This window comes from Chlamydotis macqueenii, chromosome 14 (assembly GCF_036417535.1).
Source record: "Chlamydotis macqueenii isolate bChlMac1 chromosome 14, bChlMac1.mat, whole genome shotgun sequence".
Classification (NCBI taxonomy): domain Eukaryota; kingdom Metazoa; phylum Chordata; class Aves; order Otidiformes; family Otididae; genus Chlamydotis; species Chlamydotis macqueenii.
This window is the reverse complement of record NC_141569.1, coordinates 3,841,178-3,859,344: the sequence shown is the minus strand read 5'-3', so window position 1 is coordinate 3,859,344 and position 18,167 is coordinate 3,841,178. Positions and strand designations below refer to the sequence as shown.

General features: G+C 55.1%; 1 protein-coding gene and 1 long non-coding RNA gene across 3 annotated transcripts in view; both read left to right on the top strand.

The window, feature by feature from the left end:
- The first annotated feature begins 4,205 nt into the window (after window positions 1–4,205).
- NRG2 (neuregulin 2) overlaps window positions 4,206–18,167 on the top strand; it is a 185,129-nt gene continuing 171,167 nt past the window's right edge. For both annotated transcript variants that reach the window (XM_086758761.1, XM_086758762.1), the window contains exon 1: window positions 4,206–4,935. In XM_086758761.1, coding sequence (XP_086614887.1) covers window positions 4,251–4,935 — 685 coding nt within the window. In that variant the 5' untranslated portion in view covers window positions 4,206–4,250. The remainder of the gene's footprint in view (window positions 4,936–18,167) is intronic.
- Window positions 5,265–18,167, top strand: part of LOC147598962 (uncharacterized) — a 31,612-nt gene continuing 18,709 nt past the window's right edge. The window contains exon 1 of the long non-coding RNA XR_015260099.1: window positions 5,265–5,393. This is a non-coding gene — a long non-coding RNA (uncharacterized LOC147598962). The remainder of the gene's footprint in view (window positions 5,394–18,167) is intronic.

Below are 18,167 nucleotides of genomic sequence, written 5' to 3'. Positions count from 1 at the left end.
ACAGATTGGAGTCTCAAGTTGAGTGCTGTGCTTTGCTTTTGCCATGTAATTTCCGAGTTCATAATTTGTCATCTGCCTTTCTTGTTTCACCCAAGACTGTGGCAGCATCTCACCGGTGCCAGGAGTCAGTGTGTCTGGGCAAAGGGCTGGTTCCTGCTCTGCGTGGCAGGTACCAGCCTTCTCCGTGGGGTGTGTACACCCTGTGGCTGGACAGCCCCAAGCTGAACAAGCTGAATCCTTGCAGAGAGGACATTGATGTGAGAAAAAAGCATCTGCACTGGATTTGTTGGTGTTTGGGCATGACTGTCGCAGGGAAGAAATGTCCCACAGGGAGAGAAAATGATGTTCCCTGGCTGGGGTATGGGTGGGTGTCTCCTGAGTCTGCCATGTTCACAGGTGCAGGGGTCCAGGGTCCCGGCAGGGGACCAGGACAGATCTGGTGCTGGGGAAGGCTGGGCAAGACAGAGGGACACGCTTGCGATGCATGCATGCTTCTGAGGCTTGCCCGAAGCAGGGAAGAGCTCCGCACAGCCCCGTGGTCTGGAACACCGGCCTGTCCAGGATACCCTGGAGTGGAAAGGCAGATGGAATGTCTTTCATAATAGCAAAAGTCCCGTTCCTTTGACAGGACTTACCCTCATCGGCTCTGCAGGGACGTGTCTTCAACTAATGTGGAGGAGGCTGAGGATCTGCAACCTGTGGAAGATGCTGAAGATGTGCAACCTGCCTGCCCATGCTGTTGGGGGTCAACGTCTTCCCTCGCAGAAGAGCTACAGGGTTCCCTGAGATGGGGATGGACACTGGGACACCGCCCTTTGTGGCATCTGTCCTCAGGCAGGGCTATGTGCCAGGAGCTCCCTTGGCAGAGATAAAGAGAGACCTGAGAAGCACTCTGTTTTGCAGGGGGAAGTTGCAGGAGCGAAATTAAAGGAGGTGAATGAAAAAACAGCCCTCACAGCAGTTATCTGAGGGGTAAAACCCTCTGATGGTGCTGCTGAGCTCTTGGGGTCCTCCAGGCAGGGTGGAATCTGGGCTGAGCTCAAATGCTCCATCTCCCTTTCAGGGCAGCAAATATGATGGATTTTTGCAGCAGAGAGGTAGGGGAGAGATGAGCTTTGGAGAAATTAAAGCAGCTGAGGGATGAAACAGTTGTTTTCTGAAAGAATGGCTCTTCATGAGGGATGCCGGCTTGTGCCTGAATGCAGAATGAATGGACTTTGCTGGCTGACAAAGGGAAAATATGGAAGATGAAGAAATAAAATCTCAGAAGGGAAGGGGTATGGATGGGTCAGAGACATGAACATTCAAGAGCAGTTGCATTGAGATGGTTTGGTGCAGAAAGTTCTGGCTTCTGGTTGATGACAAACACAAAGCCTCTTTACTGGAAGGCATGGTGGATTTTGCGGAAGAGAGAAGAAGCTGCTAAGTATTTAAGTTTGCCATGGTTTTGACCATCCTTAAACAGGGTGAAAATTTGAAAATATGTGTCAGCCTTGAGAATAAGCGAGGATGACATCAGCTAACAACTATGGTGATGAAACTGGAGAAAACTCTTTCTGAGACAAAATGAGTAGCAGAAGAGATCCCAAAGATGTGGCAGCTGGTGATGCAGACACAGTGAAAGGAGGATAGGGGTCCCTACCCTGAGGAACAGACATGGGAGCTGCAGAAAATGCATCTAGAAGCAGAGGGTGAGATTTAAAAAGTTCTATTTGGCAAAATGGCTTTCGAGCCCAAAGGTTTTTGTCTGTCTCCCCAGGCAGATAAAACCAATGCGAGCCCCTGACCTACAAGAAAGCACATCCCTTGGGCCCCAGCACGCTTGCCCTTCTGAGCTCTTTCTAGAGAGCTTTAAAAGAGTGTTGTGGCCAGGAGGCTGCATAGTGACACACGGTACAGCCCAGATGCAAAGAGAGACCCTGTGCAGGTCGCTGCTTAAGTCACCAGGCAGTGCAAAGCCTGAGGGCAGACATTCGAGAAGGATGCGACTCAGTATCACTGGTCCATTGGGCACGCGACAAGTAAGCCATCACTCTACTTCTGCACTCCCCTAACAGCCAAACCATAGCACCTCCTGCCTGGCGTTGCTGCCCCCAGTGGACCACAGTCAGCCTTGTCCCTGCACACTTTGGACCGTCTCCCCATGCATCCCCAGCATCCCCCCTGGGAGAAATGCCCTCCAGCCCTGGGGGACAAACTGGGACCTTCCTCTCCCTCCAAGCTGTCCCTTTGGGACCTGTAGCGAACTCAAGTGTGGCTTGCAGGTGAGGATCAGCCACCTGGCACCAGCACATTGCAGGCATCCTTTGGTCCCTTGCTGGTCTTCACCCCCATAAACAGAGCCTCTCCTGGAGCCCACAAACCCCACTGCATGGCCAGGGTGCAAGGAGTAGGGTGAGGGAAGGGATCACTCTCTTCTCTGTGGCATTCGGAAGTCCCAGCTGGTGGCTGGGTTGAGACTGGGACTTTCCAGCACCAGAAAGACATTTCCAGACTGGAATGAGAGGAGCCGAAGTCAGGGACTGGAGATCAGGAGGTATGAGAAAAGCCTCAGTGAGCTGGCTTTGTTCAGCCCGAAGAGGAGATCCTACAGCTGCCAGCAGCTGCCTGGGAGAGGAGGTAGAGGGGCAGAGCCTCCAACAGAGATGAACTGGAATGCAGGGAATTTCCACTAGAGACAAGGAAAAGCTTTTTTTTTTTTTTTTTCACCACAACGGTGGTCAAAACTGGCACAGGTTCACCAGGGAGGTTCAGGCCTGAGTAGGCATGACCCGGAGTGACCCACCCCAGCTGGCCCTGCTGTGACTGCATATCTCCGGACATCCCTGCCAACCTCAGTTATTCTGCTCTTCCGTGAATGAGGGTCGAACCCTTGCGAGGCAATTGGAGGGAAATATTTTTTAGAGTAAGCTATTTAATCTTCCTTTCCTCAAAACTAGGGTTCAGACTGGGCTAGTGACTGCACCCAGGGCCTTGCCTTTTTCATGTCATCTGTCAAAATGCCCAAGGACCTACAGAAAAGAATGATTTTCTATTCATATGGGAGAAGCAGCAGGGAAGGCGGAGAAAGGGATTTAGTCCTAAACCATTGCCTAAATGGTAACAGAAATGCAAGCGTCTCTGGCGATGAAGGCTGGCTGTCTTCACAAGGGCTGGGCTGAACAGCAGGAGAAACTCTGCTAAAAGGAGATGTGGCCAGTGCCCTTTCATGACACCAAATGGCCTGGACTCTAAAATGCCACAGAACTAGAGAAAAACCTCCCTTTTCAAAATTGCCCCAGGGGCCTCATGAGAATCTTGTGCTGAATTTATCCAAGTGGTCAACCCGTCGTGGTCCCACTGGGATTTCAATTGGCAAATGGGGAGAGGACAAGCTTTAGCAACTCAAATGCCTAGGCACTGAACCATCTTTTCTGGTGAGGGGCAAGGTAGAGTGGGAGAGCTCCAGGTCAAGTTATGCTGTTGGATATCTCCTTCCTTCTCAGGCACAACCTGTGTTGCTGTCTGAGCAAAGTTTTAGGGGAAGGGGAATTTCCACAAGAGGTTTGTGTCAAAAGCAGGGAGAAGTCAGGTGGTTTCCCTACTCCTCCAAGCAGCTTCCTGGATCCGAAATACTGTTCTTCCCTTTGTTGTGGGAAAGGCTTCTGGTCTCTTCTCCCTCTGCCTGTGTTCCTCTGCAGTGTTGCACGTCAGGGGAAAAGAGAAAGCTTTTGGAAACATCTGAAAACAGAAAGGCACAGAGAATCACAGTTGGCAGGAGAAAACACACACAAGAAATCCTCCCCAAGCCCTTGCTGTTAATTCCCTGTGTGGCTTCCGATGCACTGTGGTCCTGCAATGGCCAGAGCTGCTCAGAGACCTGTCAGCCTCCCTGGAAAGGGGGAAAAGTCAACTGTCCCAGCTGGGATGCCTGGCTACTCCGTGGCTTTAGGGGTTCTGTGTCCATCTGCTGGGCCTGGTCTGTTGTGTCGGTGGGACAACGCCGGCTCACGGAGATGATCACAGGGCTGGAGCACCTCTCCTGTGAGGATGAGAGAGTTTGGGTTGTTCAGCATGGAGAGAAGGTGGCTCCTGGGAGACCTTCAGCAAGCCTACTGTAAGAAAGATAAGGAAGAACTCTTCAACAGGGACTGTTGTGATAGGATGAGGGGTGATGGTTTTAAACTAGAACAGGGGAGATTTAGGCTGCATACAAGAGGAAAAAAATGGTTTAGGATGAGGATGGTGGAGGTTGCCCAGAGACGCGGTGGATGCTCCATCCCTGGAAATGCTGGAGGCTGGGTTGTGAGATGTCCCTGTGTATGGTGCGCGGGGGGGGGGACCCACGCGGCTCCGCGACGCGTCGCGTCGCGCCGCGCCGCTCCGCGACGCGCCGCGCCGCTCCGCCCCGCCGCAGCCCCGCAGCCCGGTCGCCGCAGGGGCCGGCGGGGGGAAAAAAAGGAGGTTTTCTGGGTTGTTTTTTGTTTTTTTTTTTTTTTTTTTTCCTTCCCCTCACGCGGAAAACCGGCGGCATGAGGCGCGATCCGGCCCCCGGCTTCTCCATGCTGCTGTTCGGCGTTTCCCTCGCCTGCTACTCGCCCAGCCTGAAGTCGGTGCAGGACCAGGCGTACACGGCGGCAGTGGTGCTGGAGGGGAAGGTGCAATCCGTGGGTCCCCCCCACACCGCCGGCGGTAATGACAGCCGAGGGGTCGCCGGGGGGGTGCTGGTGAAGGTGCTGGACCTGTGGCCCCGCAACAGCGGCGGATTGCAGCGGGAGCAGCTCATCAGCGTGGGCTCCAAGGCGCCCTGCTTGAAAGTGAAGCGCAACCACCGCTACATCTTCTTCCTGGAGCCCACCGAGGAGCCGCTCGTCTTCCGCGCCGCCTTCGCCCCCCTCGACACCAGCGGCAAGAACCTCAAGCGGGACGTGGCGCGGATCCTCTGCGCCGACTGCGGTACGGGCGCGGGGCGGGGAGTGGGGGGGGGGTGATGGCGGAGCGGCGGCTCCCGGGGTCCGGTACCCGCGGGGGTGGGGATGGAGGGGGAGGGCGGTGCCTGCCGCAGCACCCCCCGCGCCCCCCGCCAGCTCAAGGTCCCAGCCTACCCCCCCCCGGCGCCGTGCGGGCAGCGCATCCCCCAGCCCCGCTGCGGGGAGGGGCCCGCAGCCCGGCTGCCGCCGGTTTGTGCGGAGCCCCGGGCTTCCCCAGAGCCCGCCGCCTCAGGTGTCGCTCGGCTGGGGAGATCCCCGGCGAGGAGCGGGGCTGCCGGCGTGCGGGGCTGGCTGCGGGAAGGTCGCTGCGGGGAGTGCGGGGGGTGCGGGTGCGCCCCAAGGGCTGCGAAGTTTTGCCTCCTTCGGCCCCACGGCATGAAGTTGGTTTTCCGTTGTTCGTGGAAGCGCGTTCAGATGTCACCGGTCAGCGCACCGGCCTGTTCTCCGTGTGGGCCGAGCACCTTCGCCAAGGCGGTTATGAAATGATTTCAGCGGGGAAGCTGCTCGTGTGCCTGGATTTTCCTTGCTGTCCTCCGGCAGGGCGAATACCTGCACTGGGCTGGGCGGTGGGGGACCGGGAGAGGACAATGACTGCATTTTCCCAGGGCTGGGATCTGAGCTTACAAAAATGCGAGGCTGGCCCTTCATTCAGCTCAAATGCTCAGATACCGTGTCACAAAATCCGGAGAAGGCCGCGGTGCTAACCTGGAGAGCCCCGAGTGCCGCGCCGGCAGAAACGGGTTTGAATCCCTCAGGTTTGGTGGGTTATGAGGATGGACTAGGCATCTCTGCGGGGAATCCAGGTTCCCCGCTGTACTTGCTCATCACGTTAATTGGCCTTTTGCCTCATTAAAGGCAAGGTGCCTCTGCAGTTGTGCTTAGCTCTGTAATCAGCATTTGTGTGCTTGGTTGTTGTTGTTGTGTTCTTAATTAATTTCTGGGGCAAACACTGTGCCATTTGGGACTGCTGACCTCAGATTTCGGAAGCCACACCTGTCTCCCTTTTCAGGGATCTGAAAGATAAATTTAGAATATAGCATTTCCTGGGAGAAAGGTGGAACCTTGCATATCATAATATGTTGTTGAGGAAAATGGGCTAGGGCTGCATAAGAGAAAACTAATTTGGGAGATGCTAATTTTCATGTGCATCTGTATGTGGGCCATCGTGGACATAGAGGATTTAGTGCAATAGCTGCTGTGGAGTTAAAAGGAGGGTAAATGGGGAAATTTCTCAGGACTGTGGTCTCACCATTGGCTGAAAGCACAGCGAAAGGTATGTGGCTTTTATTTATTTATTTATTTTTTAAAGCCAGAAGGATTCCAAACTTGCACATCTCTGAGCAGCAGGGTGTGACTTTAAGAGGAATGGAGGCTGCTTTGTTGCTTCCTGGATCAGGCCCCAAGCGTTAAGGTGTAGGCTGATGTAACAAGTCGAGGGATGCCATACTGCCCATGACACCTTCTTGGAGCTGACGCTTTGGTGTCTGTGTTTCTGATGGTCTGGACAGGTGGCCAGGTCCCTGGCAGGGGGACTCTGCCGGTTGTCGGGAGCGTTGTCTCAGCAGAGCTCTACGGCAGACTGTGAAGGAGAAATGAAAGCTGGTGGTTAGGAACTGCCACAGCTGTGGTTTGATTTGGTGGTGAAGATTAAGCGGGAGCCTCAGCCCGCTGAACTTGTGGTTCCCTGGGCGCTTGATGCTCTCGGTTCGGCTGGGAGGTTACTTCCAAAGGTGACATTCCTGGGAGGTTCTTGTAGTACCCGAGCTGCTGGAAAGGTGCATGAACTGGGAAACTAGGCTTGTGGTCTGTCTGCTGCCTTGCTAGTGGGTTTCTGCTGGGAGGGGAAGTGAGGAGTGCTCCAGGCTCTTTCCTGGCCTTGCCGCAGATGGGGGCTGTGTTTGGCTGCAGGGCTGGCAGGGGTGCGGTGCCTGGGCACAGCGTGGGCTCCGAGGGGCTGCTGTGGGCAGGGCTGTTAGGGAGCCAGGGTGACAGGCGCTGGGGCCACTTCTGAGCGGGTGGAGGGGACCTGGCGGCTCTGATCGTGCCAATGCGCCCACTCCCAAAGATGGAGGCCTTGCAGGACTGTCTTCTCCCTGCTCTGGCTCCCTGCCTGGCTCTGTTTTCCAGTGATTCATTCCCTTCTCACAGGCTGAGATGTTGTCTGTCCTCTGCTCTCGCTCCTTGCCGAGGTCCAGGATGCGTTGCAGGATTAGGCCTGCGCTTGCAGTGTCTGTGTCTCTCCAAGGCACAGCCTCTGCTGTTTGCACAGCTCGCTCCAAGAAGAGCAGGTGGGTGGTGAGGCGCTGCACGGGACCCAGACCTGCGCCGCGCAGGGGCCGCAGAGGCTGGAGGAGAGGGAAGGGTAGCACGGAGTGCAGGAGGCAGAACAGGAGAAGTGGGCCGTGCAGCTGGCGTGTGTGTGGGGCCTAGGATGGACTGTTTTGTGCCTGTCCCCGTACCGCGCTGAGGTTGAGGGAGGGGAGTTCTCCCTTTGGCCACTGCACTGCTGGACAGGCTCCGGCGGCTGGGACTTCCCCACCCGCAAAGCCCAGAGGCAAGCAGCCTGGGCATCTCTGCCCAGCCATGGGTCTGCGTCCCACAGCACCCGGGGAGCAGCTCGTCCCTGGCCCCAGGATTCCGTGGGACTCGCCACCCGCTTGCCCATCTTAAAACCTCTTCTCTGCTGGCAGTGGTATTGTTTTTTTCATGCTGTTATGTAATGATTCCTGTTATTGCTTCTCCTCCTGTCTTTTCTTTATGTCTTTTAGCTCCTTAATTTTGGATAGCGTCTCATCTCCTTTGTGCCTCCAAGCACAGATGAAGGAGGAAGAGATGGGTGCGAGGTGTGGCACGGGCTCTCGCTAGCGGGGTGGCTGTGTGGCGTGGTAGCCCTGCTGGGACCACTCCTGATTTGGGTCCAGAAAGGGGGCATGCAGTCCCAACCCTCCTGGTCTTAAAGGGTTGCTTGAGTCATCTGCTTTCTGCTCCATGTAAATCCAAGCGTAATCTGGTGGTGGCAGATCCCTGGGAGGATTTGTGGGTGGAGGATCTGCCGTTGCAGCAGGTACTTCTTGTGAGGTGAGCTCTTTTCTTTTTTCCTCTGGTAGGAAGGTGCCTTGGTCTTGGTGGGAATCAGGAACATGTTGGGGCTTGTGGTGTTGGACTCGGTGGCCACATGATGCTGGGGGCTGTTTTTCAGTTGATTCCAGGAGCCAGGTTGGTTACAGCTGGCCTGCAAAGAGAGGAGGGAGGCCTGATTTTGAAGTGCCCGCGGGAAAATACAGCCCTCTGGATTACAGCGTAGGTGTTGCTGCCTGAAATAGCACTGGCAACTTTGGACCAGCAGCTCAGGCAAAAATATCCTGCTCCACTATCCTGCAAGTCGTCGGGCTTGCTCCAAGCCAGGCAAGTTGCAGGGGAAGGGAGCGGGTAGGCTCCAGCCCCTGACGCTGGTGCTCTCCCCAGGACAGCTGTGGAGCAGGGAGCAGCTACGCTGGATTTTCTCATGCGCCACCCTGCTAATTAGAGCTGTCTGAAGCTATTTCTCACCACCTTCAGAAAATGACACTTCCTTAGGTTCGCAGAAGAGTAAAAACTTGCTTCTTTCTTGCCTTGAGTTTCTGCAGATGGGGAATGGTCACTTTACTACAGAAAGCTTTTGCCTTTCGCAAGGATAGCAGGTTTCCGGGTGCTCCCTGCTCCTGGTTAGCTGGCACACAGGATTTAGCCTGGGAATGGACCTGGGCTGGCTGGGTCCCTATGGCCGGGTCAGCTCTTCATCTCCCAGTGGAGCCAGCCATGATGGGGAACTGGCAACTGTGACTTGGCTCTGCCGGTGCTGCAGATCCAAGTGACTTTAGCTGTACCTGGAACAACGGCGGCTGTCCGCTCCCAGGCGCGTGCCATGTGTGGCACAAAGCCTAGCTAATTTCTCAATCCCCCCTTGCAGAAATGTCTGACTAAATAAAGCATCTCCCCGAGGATCTCAATGAGTAACAGGAGACTAAGAAGGCTCCTGCGTGATCCCGGCAGTGCCGTTTCTGTATCTGGGGCCTCTCCATGCACGGCCCCTGGACACCAGCTGCTGCTCGGTGGCTGCCTTTGTGCTCTGCGAGCTAACAACCCTGAGGTCTGGGCCCTGTAGCCTAATGCCCTGACTAAATCGCAGGCAGTACCTTGGCTTGGGTTTGGATCTGGATCAGAAACTGGTGCATGTTTGGGAGCACAGAGGCAATAAACTCCATCATCGGGCAAAAAGGGAGCCGTGTTCTGCCGCAGCTGAGCTCCCCACTTGGTTTGGGCTGTGTAAGGCAAAATGCACTGTGGTCACCAGGGCCCTCAGCTGTCGAGTGTGTGGCACACTCCAAAATTTGCTGCAAAGTCCCCCAGGGGATCGGTTCTGGGGTGAGGTGCCTCTCCCAGCAGGATCAGGTGGGATTGCCAGTTCCCATGAGGAGCATGGTGTGGGTCCTATGAGGAACGGCTGCTGCTTTGCCAGGTTTAGGGCATTGGATGGATTGGAGCGCACCTTGTCTCTGTTTCCCCTTCTGAGTCATGGTGTGGCACCATTGAGCATAGAGGAGAGACATGCTTCCCTGGAACAGCTGCCCTGGCGAGCTGTGCCGGCCTTTGGCAGGCAAGGGTGCAGACGCAGTGAGAAGGGTGGAGGCGAGCAGTGTGTGTGGCCAGGAGGAGCTACGAGAGATCATCTGTGGCGAGCAGGAGGTTTGCGAGGCTGTGAGCCTGTGAGCGACTCCGGTCGGCTGAGAAATTCTCGCTGCAGAGGAGCCTGAGCGATAAAGTGCTGGGAAGTGACAAAGTGCCTCTGCTGAGCCGGGAGGTGCTGAGGCTGTCTGGCAGCTCCTGTCAGTCCTCCTGCGCCTGCTCGCTGCTGGGTGTGGTGGTGGGCTGGGTGCCGGTCGTGCTGGTGGGGAGCTGGGCTGTCAGTAAACCCTGCCCCTTATCTGCTCTCCCCGCTGATCAAAGGCAGCTGCCAGGATGTGAGCACGCACCCTCATGCACTGCTGGGCCGCTCTCTCATCTCCAAATGGTGCCATTTGAAGGCAAAGGTTCTGCCCCGCTCCGGGGGAAGGTGTTCTCTGGGCGGTGCGGTGCTCTGTCTGGTGCAGATGGTGGAGGACGCCTGTCCTCGGCGGCAGCTCGGGTGGATGCATGCGGCGAGGGGAGGCTCCGGAGGAAGCTCATCTCCCTGGCAACTTTGGCAGCTAGGCATCTGCTCACCTACCAAATTGAGCGTGCAGCACTTGAACCCCGAAAGAGTGCCAGCACCTCTCGGTGCTTGCCTCCTCAGGTCTGGGGGGAGGTGGAGAGGCCTGCCAACTGCTAGAAATTTTGGGGACGGAGTATTGAGCCTGCAAGGGTAGGCTAAAGATCAAAAGGAAGATGAATCACTGTGCTGCTCTTTCTCTGCTGAATGACCATGCCTCCAGTGTGCGGCTGCTGCAGCTTGGTGCTGGGCTGTGTGCTGCAAAGCTTGGCCAGATGAGTCGGTGAAAGCTGCTTCCATTTCATCCCCGCGGTCCAGCTCCATCCTGGATAAGAGGGTGACTGGTCTGGAGGAGGAAAACAGGAGGCTCCCCGGAACACAGGGTACTAGAGGGGAGCGGATGATTTGCAGCTTAAATGGAGATAATTTGTGTAACTCCAGGCAGGGAAACCGAGGATGTGGTCAGGTGGGGGGAGGATGACCTCTGCGCTCAAAGGATTTGGGGAGAAGTTTTGTATGGCAGTCGCAGTGGAAAGCACTGAGGCTGTTCAGGGGAGGGGGAGAGTTCATACTAGGGAAGAAAAAGCAAATGAGAAAATAAGAGATTCAGTGCATCAGAGAGGGACAGGAGATGCTGCCCTGGAGACCCAGCGCACTGGTGTTCAGCTGAGCAGAGGTTCCTTGTCTCTATGCGTGTCAGGGTCAGCCAGCTCTTGCTGAGTTTATAGTCATGTCTTGACATCGCTGGCTGATTCCCGTGTCAAGGAATCCTCTCTGGTTTTCTTGTCTTTCCTGTCTTGGGGTCTTACCCCAGGCAGTTGCTCCCTTAAGGTGTCTCTGCAGTCCAAACCATGACCAGAGAGTGAGCTTCTAGACGTGCTCCCCAGTATGAATCAAGGGTCGGAACTGGGCTGGGCCTCGTGGTGGTGGCAGGGGCCTCGTGTGGCACCCTGACGATGGAGCCGGGTGGACTGGTGGGAAGAAGCTGGGTGCAGAAAAGAGGCCGGAAGATGGCAACAGTCCTGAAAAAGCCGTGGGAACTGTAAATCAGAGGTATCTGCCGCTCTGCAAGGAGTTATCTCCTTGTCCCTGGTAGCCTGGTCTGGAGCTAGGTGAGAGCTATCAGCAGAGCATTTGACAGTAAGTTGAGCAGATGCCCATCAGGTGTGACCGTGGTGTGAGTGGCCTCCTTGCAGGCAGGCAAGACAGCTTGCTCAGAGGATCTGAGACTAGGGATGAGAAAGGTGCTCAGGTCTGTTCCCACTCTGCTGTCTGATGTTGTAACCCAGGGGTAAGGTGCTTCTGCTCTCAGCATCTCTCCCTGGCCCGGGCAGTCTCTCGGCTGGGGTTGGTGGCTGCAGTGGTTCTTGCTGGTCCCCGCACCTGCCCCATGCCCTGTTGTCTGCAGTGGGACAGTGCCATCCTTTCCTGTATTCCTGTCACTTATTGTTTGCTGGCCCATGGAGGGCAACTGAGTTCACCCTTGCAGGCTGGACCACGGGTCCTGGCTTTGCAGGAATGCCTCATAGTTGGTGGCCTCCTGGAGGAGAGTTGACTGCTTTCCTCTCTGGACAACAGCATCTCTCTGGGATGGGACCGACATGCTTGACGAGTGGGGATGTGTTATGCTTATGACAGAGCGCCCATCTCCCACCCTGCTGACCCCGACTCTCACCCTGTCCTGCTGTGAGTGGACCATCCTTTGCCCTTCTGATGAAGGCGAGGACTCCAGGAAAGCCTTCCCCATGGGTTCAGGTGCTGGAAATGAGCCTGTGGGTTTTGTGGATGGGAGCAGGGCCCCAAGGCTGATGGAGAGCAGATTTTGGACGTGATGGTTTTCTAGGGCAGGTCTGGATGGGCAGTGATGCATCTGAAACCTTGTGGGAGCACTGAGAAGGATGGGAAGGCTTTGCAGAGCCTGTGGAAGGACATACTGTACCACTTAGTGGGAGAGCTAGTCAGGTCCTGCCAATTTGGGGTCGGAAGGCAGGTATTTGCATTCATTATAATCAATCACTCCTCATCTATTTTTTGTAATGGCTCGGTAATGATGAAATGCTGTTCAGGATCCTCTCGGTGGTCTCCGGGCAGGCAGATGGCTTGGTAGGAGGGTGGGGACTGGAATTAGCTCTGCTTTCTGGGCTGTCTCAAAGTTGGCAGTGATGCAGCAGCCCTGGCAGCTGCACCTGCTGGAGCCTGTCCCCATTGGACCCTGGCTCCCTGTTGCTGCACCGTCCACTGTAGCTGTTTGAGATGGTCAAGCCAAGGTGAGCTCAGGATCAGGCATGGCCTCTACTGTCAGCCTCTACCAAGGTAATGTGGCCTTTCCCAGCGTGCGGGGGTGTGTGGAGGACAATTAGCAACGCATTCATTAGCCCTGGGAGCGCGGCAGGGAGTATGAGTTGGCTGTCAGGATGCCTTGCTCGGGGGATGGACCTTCCCCATGGGTCTGTGGGATGGTAGTAACGATGATGGGAGTGGGTGCCTCTGGCCTTTGTCTGGACCCACGGCTCTGGGTGTTTACTCCTTCCCACCTCTACCCCTCTGATCCTCCTCAGCTGTCCTTCTGCTTGGCTTGGCGTGGAGGAGAGGAGGAGTAGGGACTCCCACTAAGTCTCCCATAGGTGCTTTTAGCCTTGAGCCAGGCTGGCAGTTGCTGCTGGGAGTTGAGTTGAAGTCATCAGCGTCCCTGGGACAATTCTCCCTGCATCCCTGCTGGGAGAAGGAGCTGTCTTCCCATCCTGGCTGCCAGGTTGTCTCTTGTGCTGCTGGCCCTGAACTTGGCAGGGAGTGGCCTGGGGAGGCTGGTGCGACTCAGGGAACATCAGGGCTTCTCCTCCTGGGGCCATGGGACACTCACTGCCCACCTGGGCAGCTGCATGTTTATGTCCTGTGCTGGCATGAAGTGGAGATTCCTGTCCTGGGGGCACTTGGCATGGCAGGGGCTACCTGCTGGCTTTGAGGAGACCTGGAGACCCTTTCTTATAGCACTGGAGAGCCTGAATCCCACAGGTCATGTCCCCAGATCTGCAGAACTGAGGCAGCAAAAAGGAGCTGGAGGAGTTTCCCTGCCAGGTCCTTCCTGTGGCTCCGGCTTGGCTTGACATGCTCTATGTACGTGGCAGGAGGAGGCAGTGCCCATTCCAGCATCCACACTCCCAGCCCTGCTCCTCTGGCCTCCAGTCTTGCTGCTGGGTACCAAGAGGATGGGGCAGACATCAAATGAGTGTCCTACCACCCCAATGCTGCCCTGATCTTGAACACTCCCACAAAGATGCCTTGATGTCCAGAAATGGGGATGCAGCTGGGGTGGAGGTCTGCTGTAAGGAGGGGTTGCTCTTCTCTGGGCATGCTTTCTTCCTCGGTTGGTTTTAAGCTGGGCTTCCTGGTGTGGGGGACTCAAGAGGCTGGGTCTGTAGAATGTCTGTTGTTGTTTCTTGGATGTCCAGGCACAACAGTGACTGTAGGACATGGCAAAGGCTGTAGAAGGCCCAGACCTGACCATACCCTGGAGCCCAAAGGGGCTCGCAGGCAAGGAGGGAAAAAACTAGAGGGGGTGAGGTGTTCTGGTGGGTTTGTGAGGATCAGATGCAGATGAGATGCTGGGAAAGGCCCTGAGGTTCTTGAGTGTAGGATAGGACAGAGAGGCAGATATAGGAAGATTTGGATGGAAATCAGGGATTAATTCTTCTATACCTACAAGAGCTAGGGTATTGGGAAGCAGCAGGCATAGGGTTACCCAAAGAAGGTCCTTTTTCACACAGTGCCTTGCTGCAGGGTGCTGCTGGCCCACAGGGAAGGAGGACTGCGCAGGCTCCCAGAGGCCATGCCCGTCCATACTGCATGGGTGGCGTGCAGCTGCTGATCCTGCGTTTCCCCAAATGCCTCGTTGCCAGAAGGGTGGGCTATGGTAGGGAGAGCCACAGTATGGGGCTGAAGCAGGGCTGTGGTTTTAGCCCCAGGAGGGGGCTTCTCCATTTCTTGCTCAGTAATTTCTCCACAGAGCCTGATCTCCATCGCTTGTACTGTGCTCCAGTGGAAGAGCTTTGTGGAGTATCTAGCGCGTTTCTAGTGTACAGCCACTCTGCATGGGGGGTACCGCACGGTGCCAGCTCCCGGCGTGCTGGCTCCTCTCAGCCCGGCATCTGGGCAGCCGTGCTGGGTGCAGGCACTGCAGAGAGGTGTGTTTGTGTGGCTTTGCGCGCTGGAGGGCCCCCATGCAGGTAAGGGGGCTGTGCTTGCAGATTTGGTTTAGTTCCCATCTGTGCCACTGGTCACAGGAAAGCTGCTTAGCATCCCCACACCGTGGTTCCCTGCCTGGCAAGCGGGAAGGATGCTGCTTTCTTTGCACGCTCTGCTAGGGAGCAGGTGGAAACCAGTAGTGTGTTGGGTTCGTGTCAGCATGTCGGTAATTGGCAGGAGTGGTAATGAAACCCTGCCCTCCCTGCAGTGCCTTTCACTAGTGGACCTCAGAGCAGTTGGTGGTTCATCCTCATGTGTGCAGGGCTGTGTCTGCTGCCAACTGCTCCTCCCCGGAGGTGGCAGACTCTGCTAAAAAGGAGGTAGACCTTGCAGCGGTACTCAAGTGCAGCTGGGAGGGTCTGAGTGGGTCTTTGGGGGTGGAGGAGCCCTGACTTGTTGCTAGATCAGGTCTGCAAGGGACCTGCCTGCTACCAGCCAGCAGCACGTTAACTCTCCTTGGGGGACGACCTCACTCTGAGCATTTCCCAGCCAAGCTCAGCTCACAACAAAGGTGTTAGATCCACAGAGACAAAAAACGTTCAGTCCCCAAACCTGCCTCTGATCTTCAGCAGCACGCTCAAGTCTGTGTGGGGGAGCTGTGATGTGTGAAGAGATGGTTTCTGTCAGTCCATCGTCTGGTGACATGCAGGCTTCTGGCATCTGGCTGTTTTTTTTCTGGTGCTTGGAACTAGCTGGGAGCGCTGACGGCAAGCATGGATCCCTGGGGACACTTGATGCTGCCTGATGGTGTCGAGAGAGGATTTCCCAAGCTGTTAGAGGGCTGAGCAGCCTTGTGGTGCACGCTGTAATGGAAGGATGCTCGGGTGGGGCAGGCTGAGGGGCTGGCCTGCTGGTGCTTGCAAACTTCTGCAAATCTGTCACTGCTGCATGGGGCTGAGAGATGAGAGTTGTGTTTTGTGGCTTGAAATGACCGTGAGAGCTGCCATCAGGGCTCATTCCCCAGCCCTCTGCGATGCTACATGTCAGTGAGTGTTACTGGGAGATGATCCAAACGCAGACAGGCAGGGTTCTGTGTGCGTGTCTACTTCTGCAGACTCTTCCTGGTCAGAGGAAAGACAACTGCGCTCTCTGCCTGTGCTGAGACAGCTGATCTGGGAGCCCTCCTGCCTCAGGTTGCAGACGGCTTCAGGCCTCTCCTTCCTTCCCAAGCACTGCTGGGAGCCTTCTGCTCCGTGTCATCAGGGCAAAGGCAGAGACCAGAGCTGTCACACCAGGACAGCACAGGTGCAGGGAAGTGGAGGAAATCCTGCCCAGTGTTGATACACCTGTAGAAAAAACAGTTGAATTTGCCAAGAAAGCGCATGCCATCGCTGTAGTCAGACTGGTAACTGCGAATAAAATGATTGCCATTGCAGAAAGGAGACTTTGGATCGTTCTTTGAGCAAGAAGAGAAGATACCTTTCTGTGGGGAACTTTGAAACTGGCTTATGAGAGCAGCAGACCTCACATTGGGATGTTAAAGCATCCAGGAGAGGAGCTGGTAACTCCCACATCATAAATATGTGAAGTGGGTTCTGGCTTCAGAAGGGCAGGTGGGCACAGTGGAAGGTGCTGTTAGGAAATGGTGACCTTTTGAAACCTTCCTGCCAGGAGAGTGGCTGTGGTTTTCCTGCCAAGGCAGGAAACACTTAGTCCCTGCCCCTGCTTGTGTCTGGGATGCAGGATGAGGGATGCAGAGGCCTTATGGGTAGGGCTGGTCTGCATCTAGGATGTTTCCTTATGTAGCACAAGATTTACTGAAAGCGTTGTGTGAACCTGCTGGGAGGGGACAGCTCACAGAATTTCCTTTCCCACCATCTCTTTCGTAATTCAGTGCCCTTTCCCATCACTCTGCCTTTGGGGAGTTTCCCACCCCTTGCACTTGCCTGGTGGTCAGGCTGTGTCCCAGAGCCAGGAGAGCAGCACCAGTCCTTTCCTTCTCTGGGTAGGCCATAAAGTCCTTTCCTTCTCTGAGTAGGCTTCACCTCCCGGGCCCATGGGGTGCCAGCTTAAATCTGACCTGAAGCACAGCACAGATGAGCTCTGTCAAGCCTCTGATTGTGGCTCAAGGAGGCTGTAGAGTCCAAGTTGTCTCACGCAAGTGTTTATTAAGCGGGCTGGTCCAGGGGCCTTTCCGGAGATCCTGGCAGTGCAGTCGAAGCTGACAGCAGAGCTGCTGTCTCTGTCTCCCTTGGGCTGAGGGTGTTAAGAGCAGGGTCAGCAATGCCTGGCTCCTGCCAGCTCTGCAGCCTGCTGTCACCAGAGGCAAAACCTTGTGCCACAGAGCCAGTTCCCAGACGCTGCGCACCAGCAGCCAGATTTGAGGAGAGAAGATTGTTCATGAGGATGGTGGAGCACTGGCCCAGGTTGCCCAGAGAGGCGGTGGATGCCCCATCCCTGGAAACATCCCAGGCCAGGTTGGACGGGGCTCTGAGCAACCTGATCCGGTTGGAGATGTCCCTGCTCCTTGCAGGGGGGTTGGACTGGATGGGCTTTAAAGTTCCCTACCAACCCAAACCCTTCTGTGATTCTATGATGCTAGGCAGTGCCTGAGTGGAGGGACCATGCACTGGACTCCTGCTGTTAAAAACGAAGGTCAGCAGCCTGCCAGATAAATTTTCCAGGAGAGTTATCAGATCAATGGGAAGTGGATGAGTATGGAGCCTGTGGAAAACACATCCACGTCCCTGGGGTAGAAACCTGGCCAGCAGTGGGGCTTGGAGGTTTGGAGCTCTTTCCTGTAGCAGACACACATTTCCAGAAGGTGAGGCTACTAAAAGGATTTTACATGGAGCAGTTTTTTCTTGGCTAAACTCATCTTTTTGTTGGAGGGTGAGGGAATGGCGTACATGGGGGTAATCTCCTGGCTGCAGCATCCCAGAGAACCTCCCTTCCTAGAAGTATTGCTTCTATGGCCAGTGTTCTTCAAAATAATGTTGTTTTTTTTTTTCTCCTTCTCTGTGTAGTGGATGGCATGGAAAACCGTTCTGTGAGGAAATAAATTCTACCTGTCACAGTGGCTTTCACTTGGCAGTGTTGAATTTCCTTCCATGCTGCTGTTGTGTTTATCTTTTCTCCTCCTCTCCTCCCTCCCACACACGCTTTTCTTTATTGTACATCCTTAGCTTTCAGAGAAATAATTGCAACTGAGCTACGAAAACCCTAACATGTTTTTAACAATGGCTTTGGTTCCTTTCTCTCCAGTATTCTCTAAGGCTGCACCCTGTTTGAAAACCTGAAGGTGTTTCCATCATTTTTTTTTTCCCATTTAGATCTATTTTTGGAGAAAATTTCCTGGAAATTCAGTATATGGATGAGAAGTGGGAATATGAAGTTGTCTGGTGCCACTGAATATGCAGGACATGCAGGCTGGACCTCCCTGTTGAGACTCTCAGCATCCCTTCTAGGTCTCTCTCTTGCAGGAGGTTGCTGGTGAGACACAGGGATTTTGGATCACTTTTGTAGAAAGTGTCTAACCTGAGCACCTTCTGTGATGCAATGACTGGCTTGGTAGATGAGGGGAGAGCAGTGGACATTGTCTACCTGGACTTCAGTAAGGCCTTTGAGAATTTATCCCATAAGATACTCATAGACATGCTGTTGGTGTATGGGCTGGATGAGCAGACAGTGGGGTGGGTTGAAAACTGACTAAATGACTGGGTCCAGAGAGTGGAGATCAGTGGCACACAGTCTAGTTGGAGAGCAGTAACGAGCAGTGTACCCTGGGT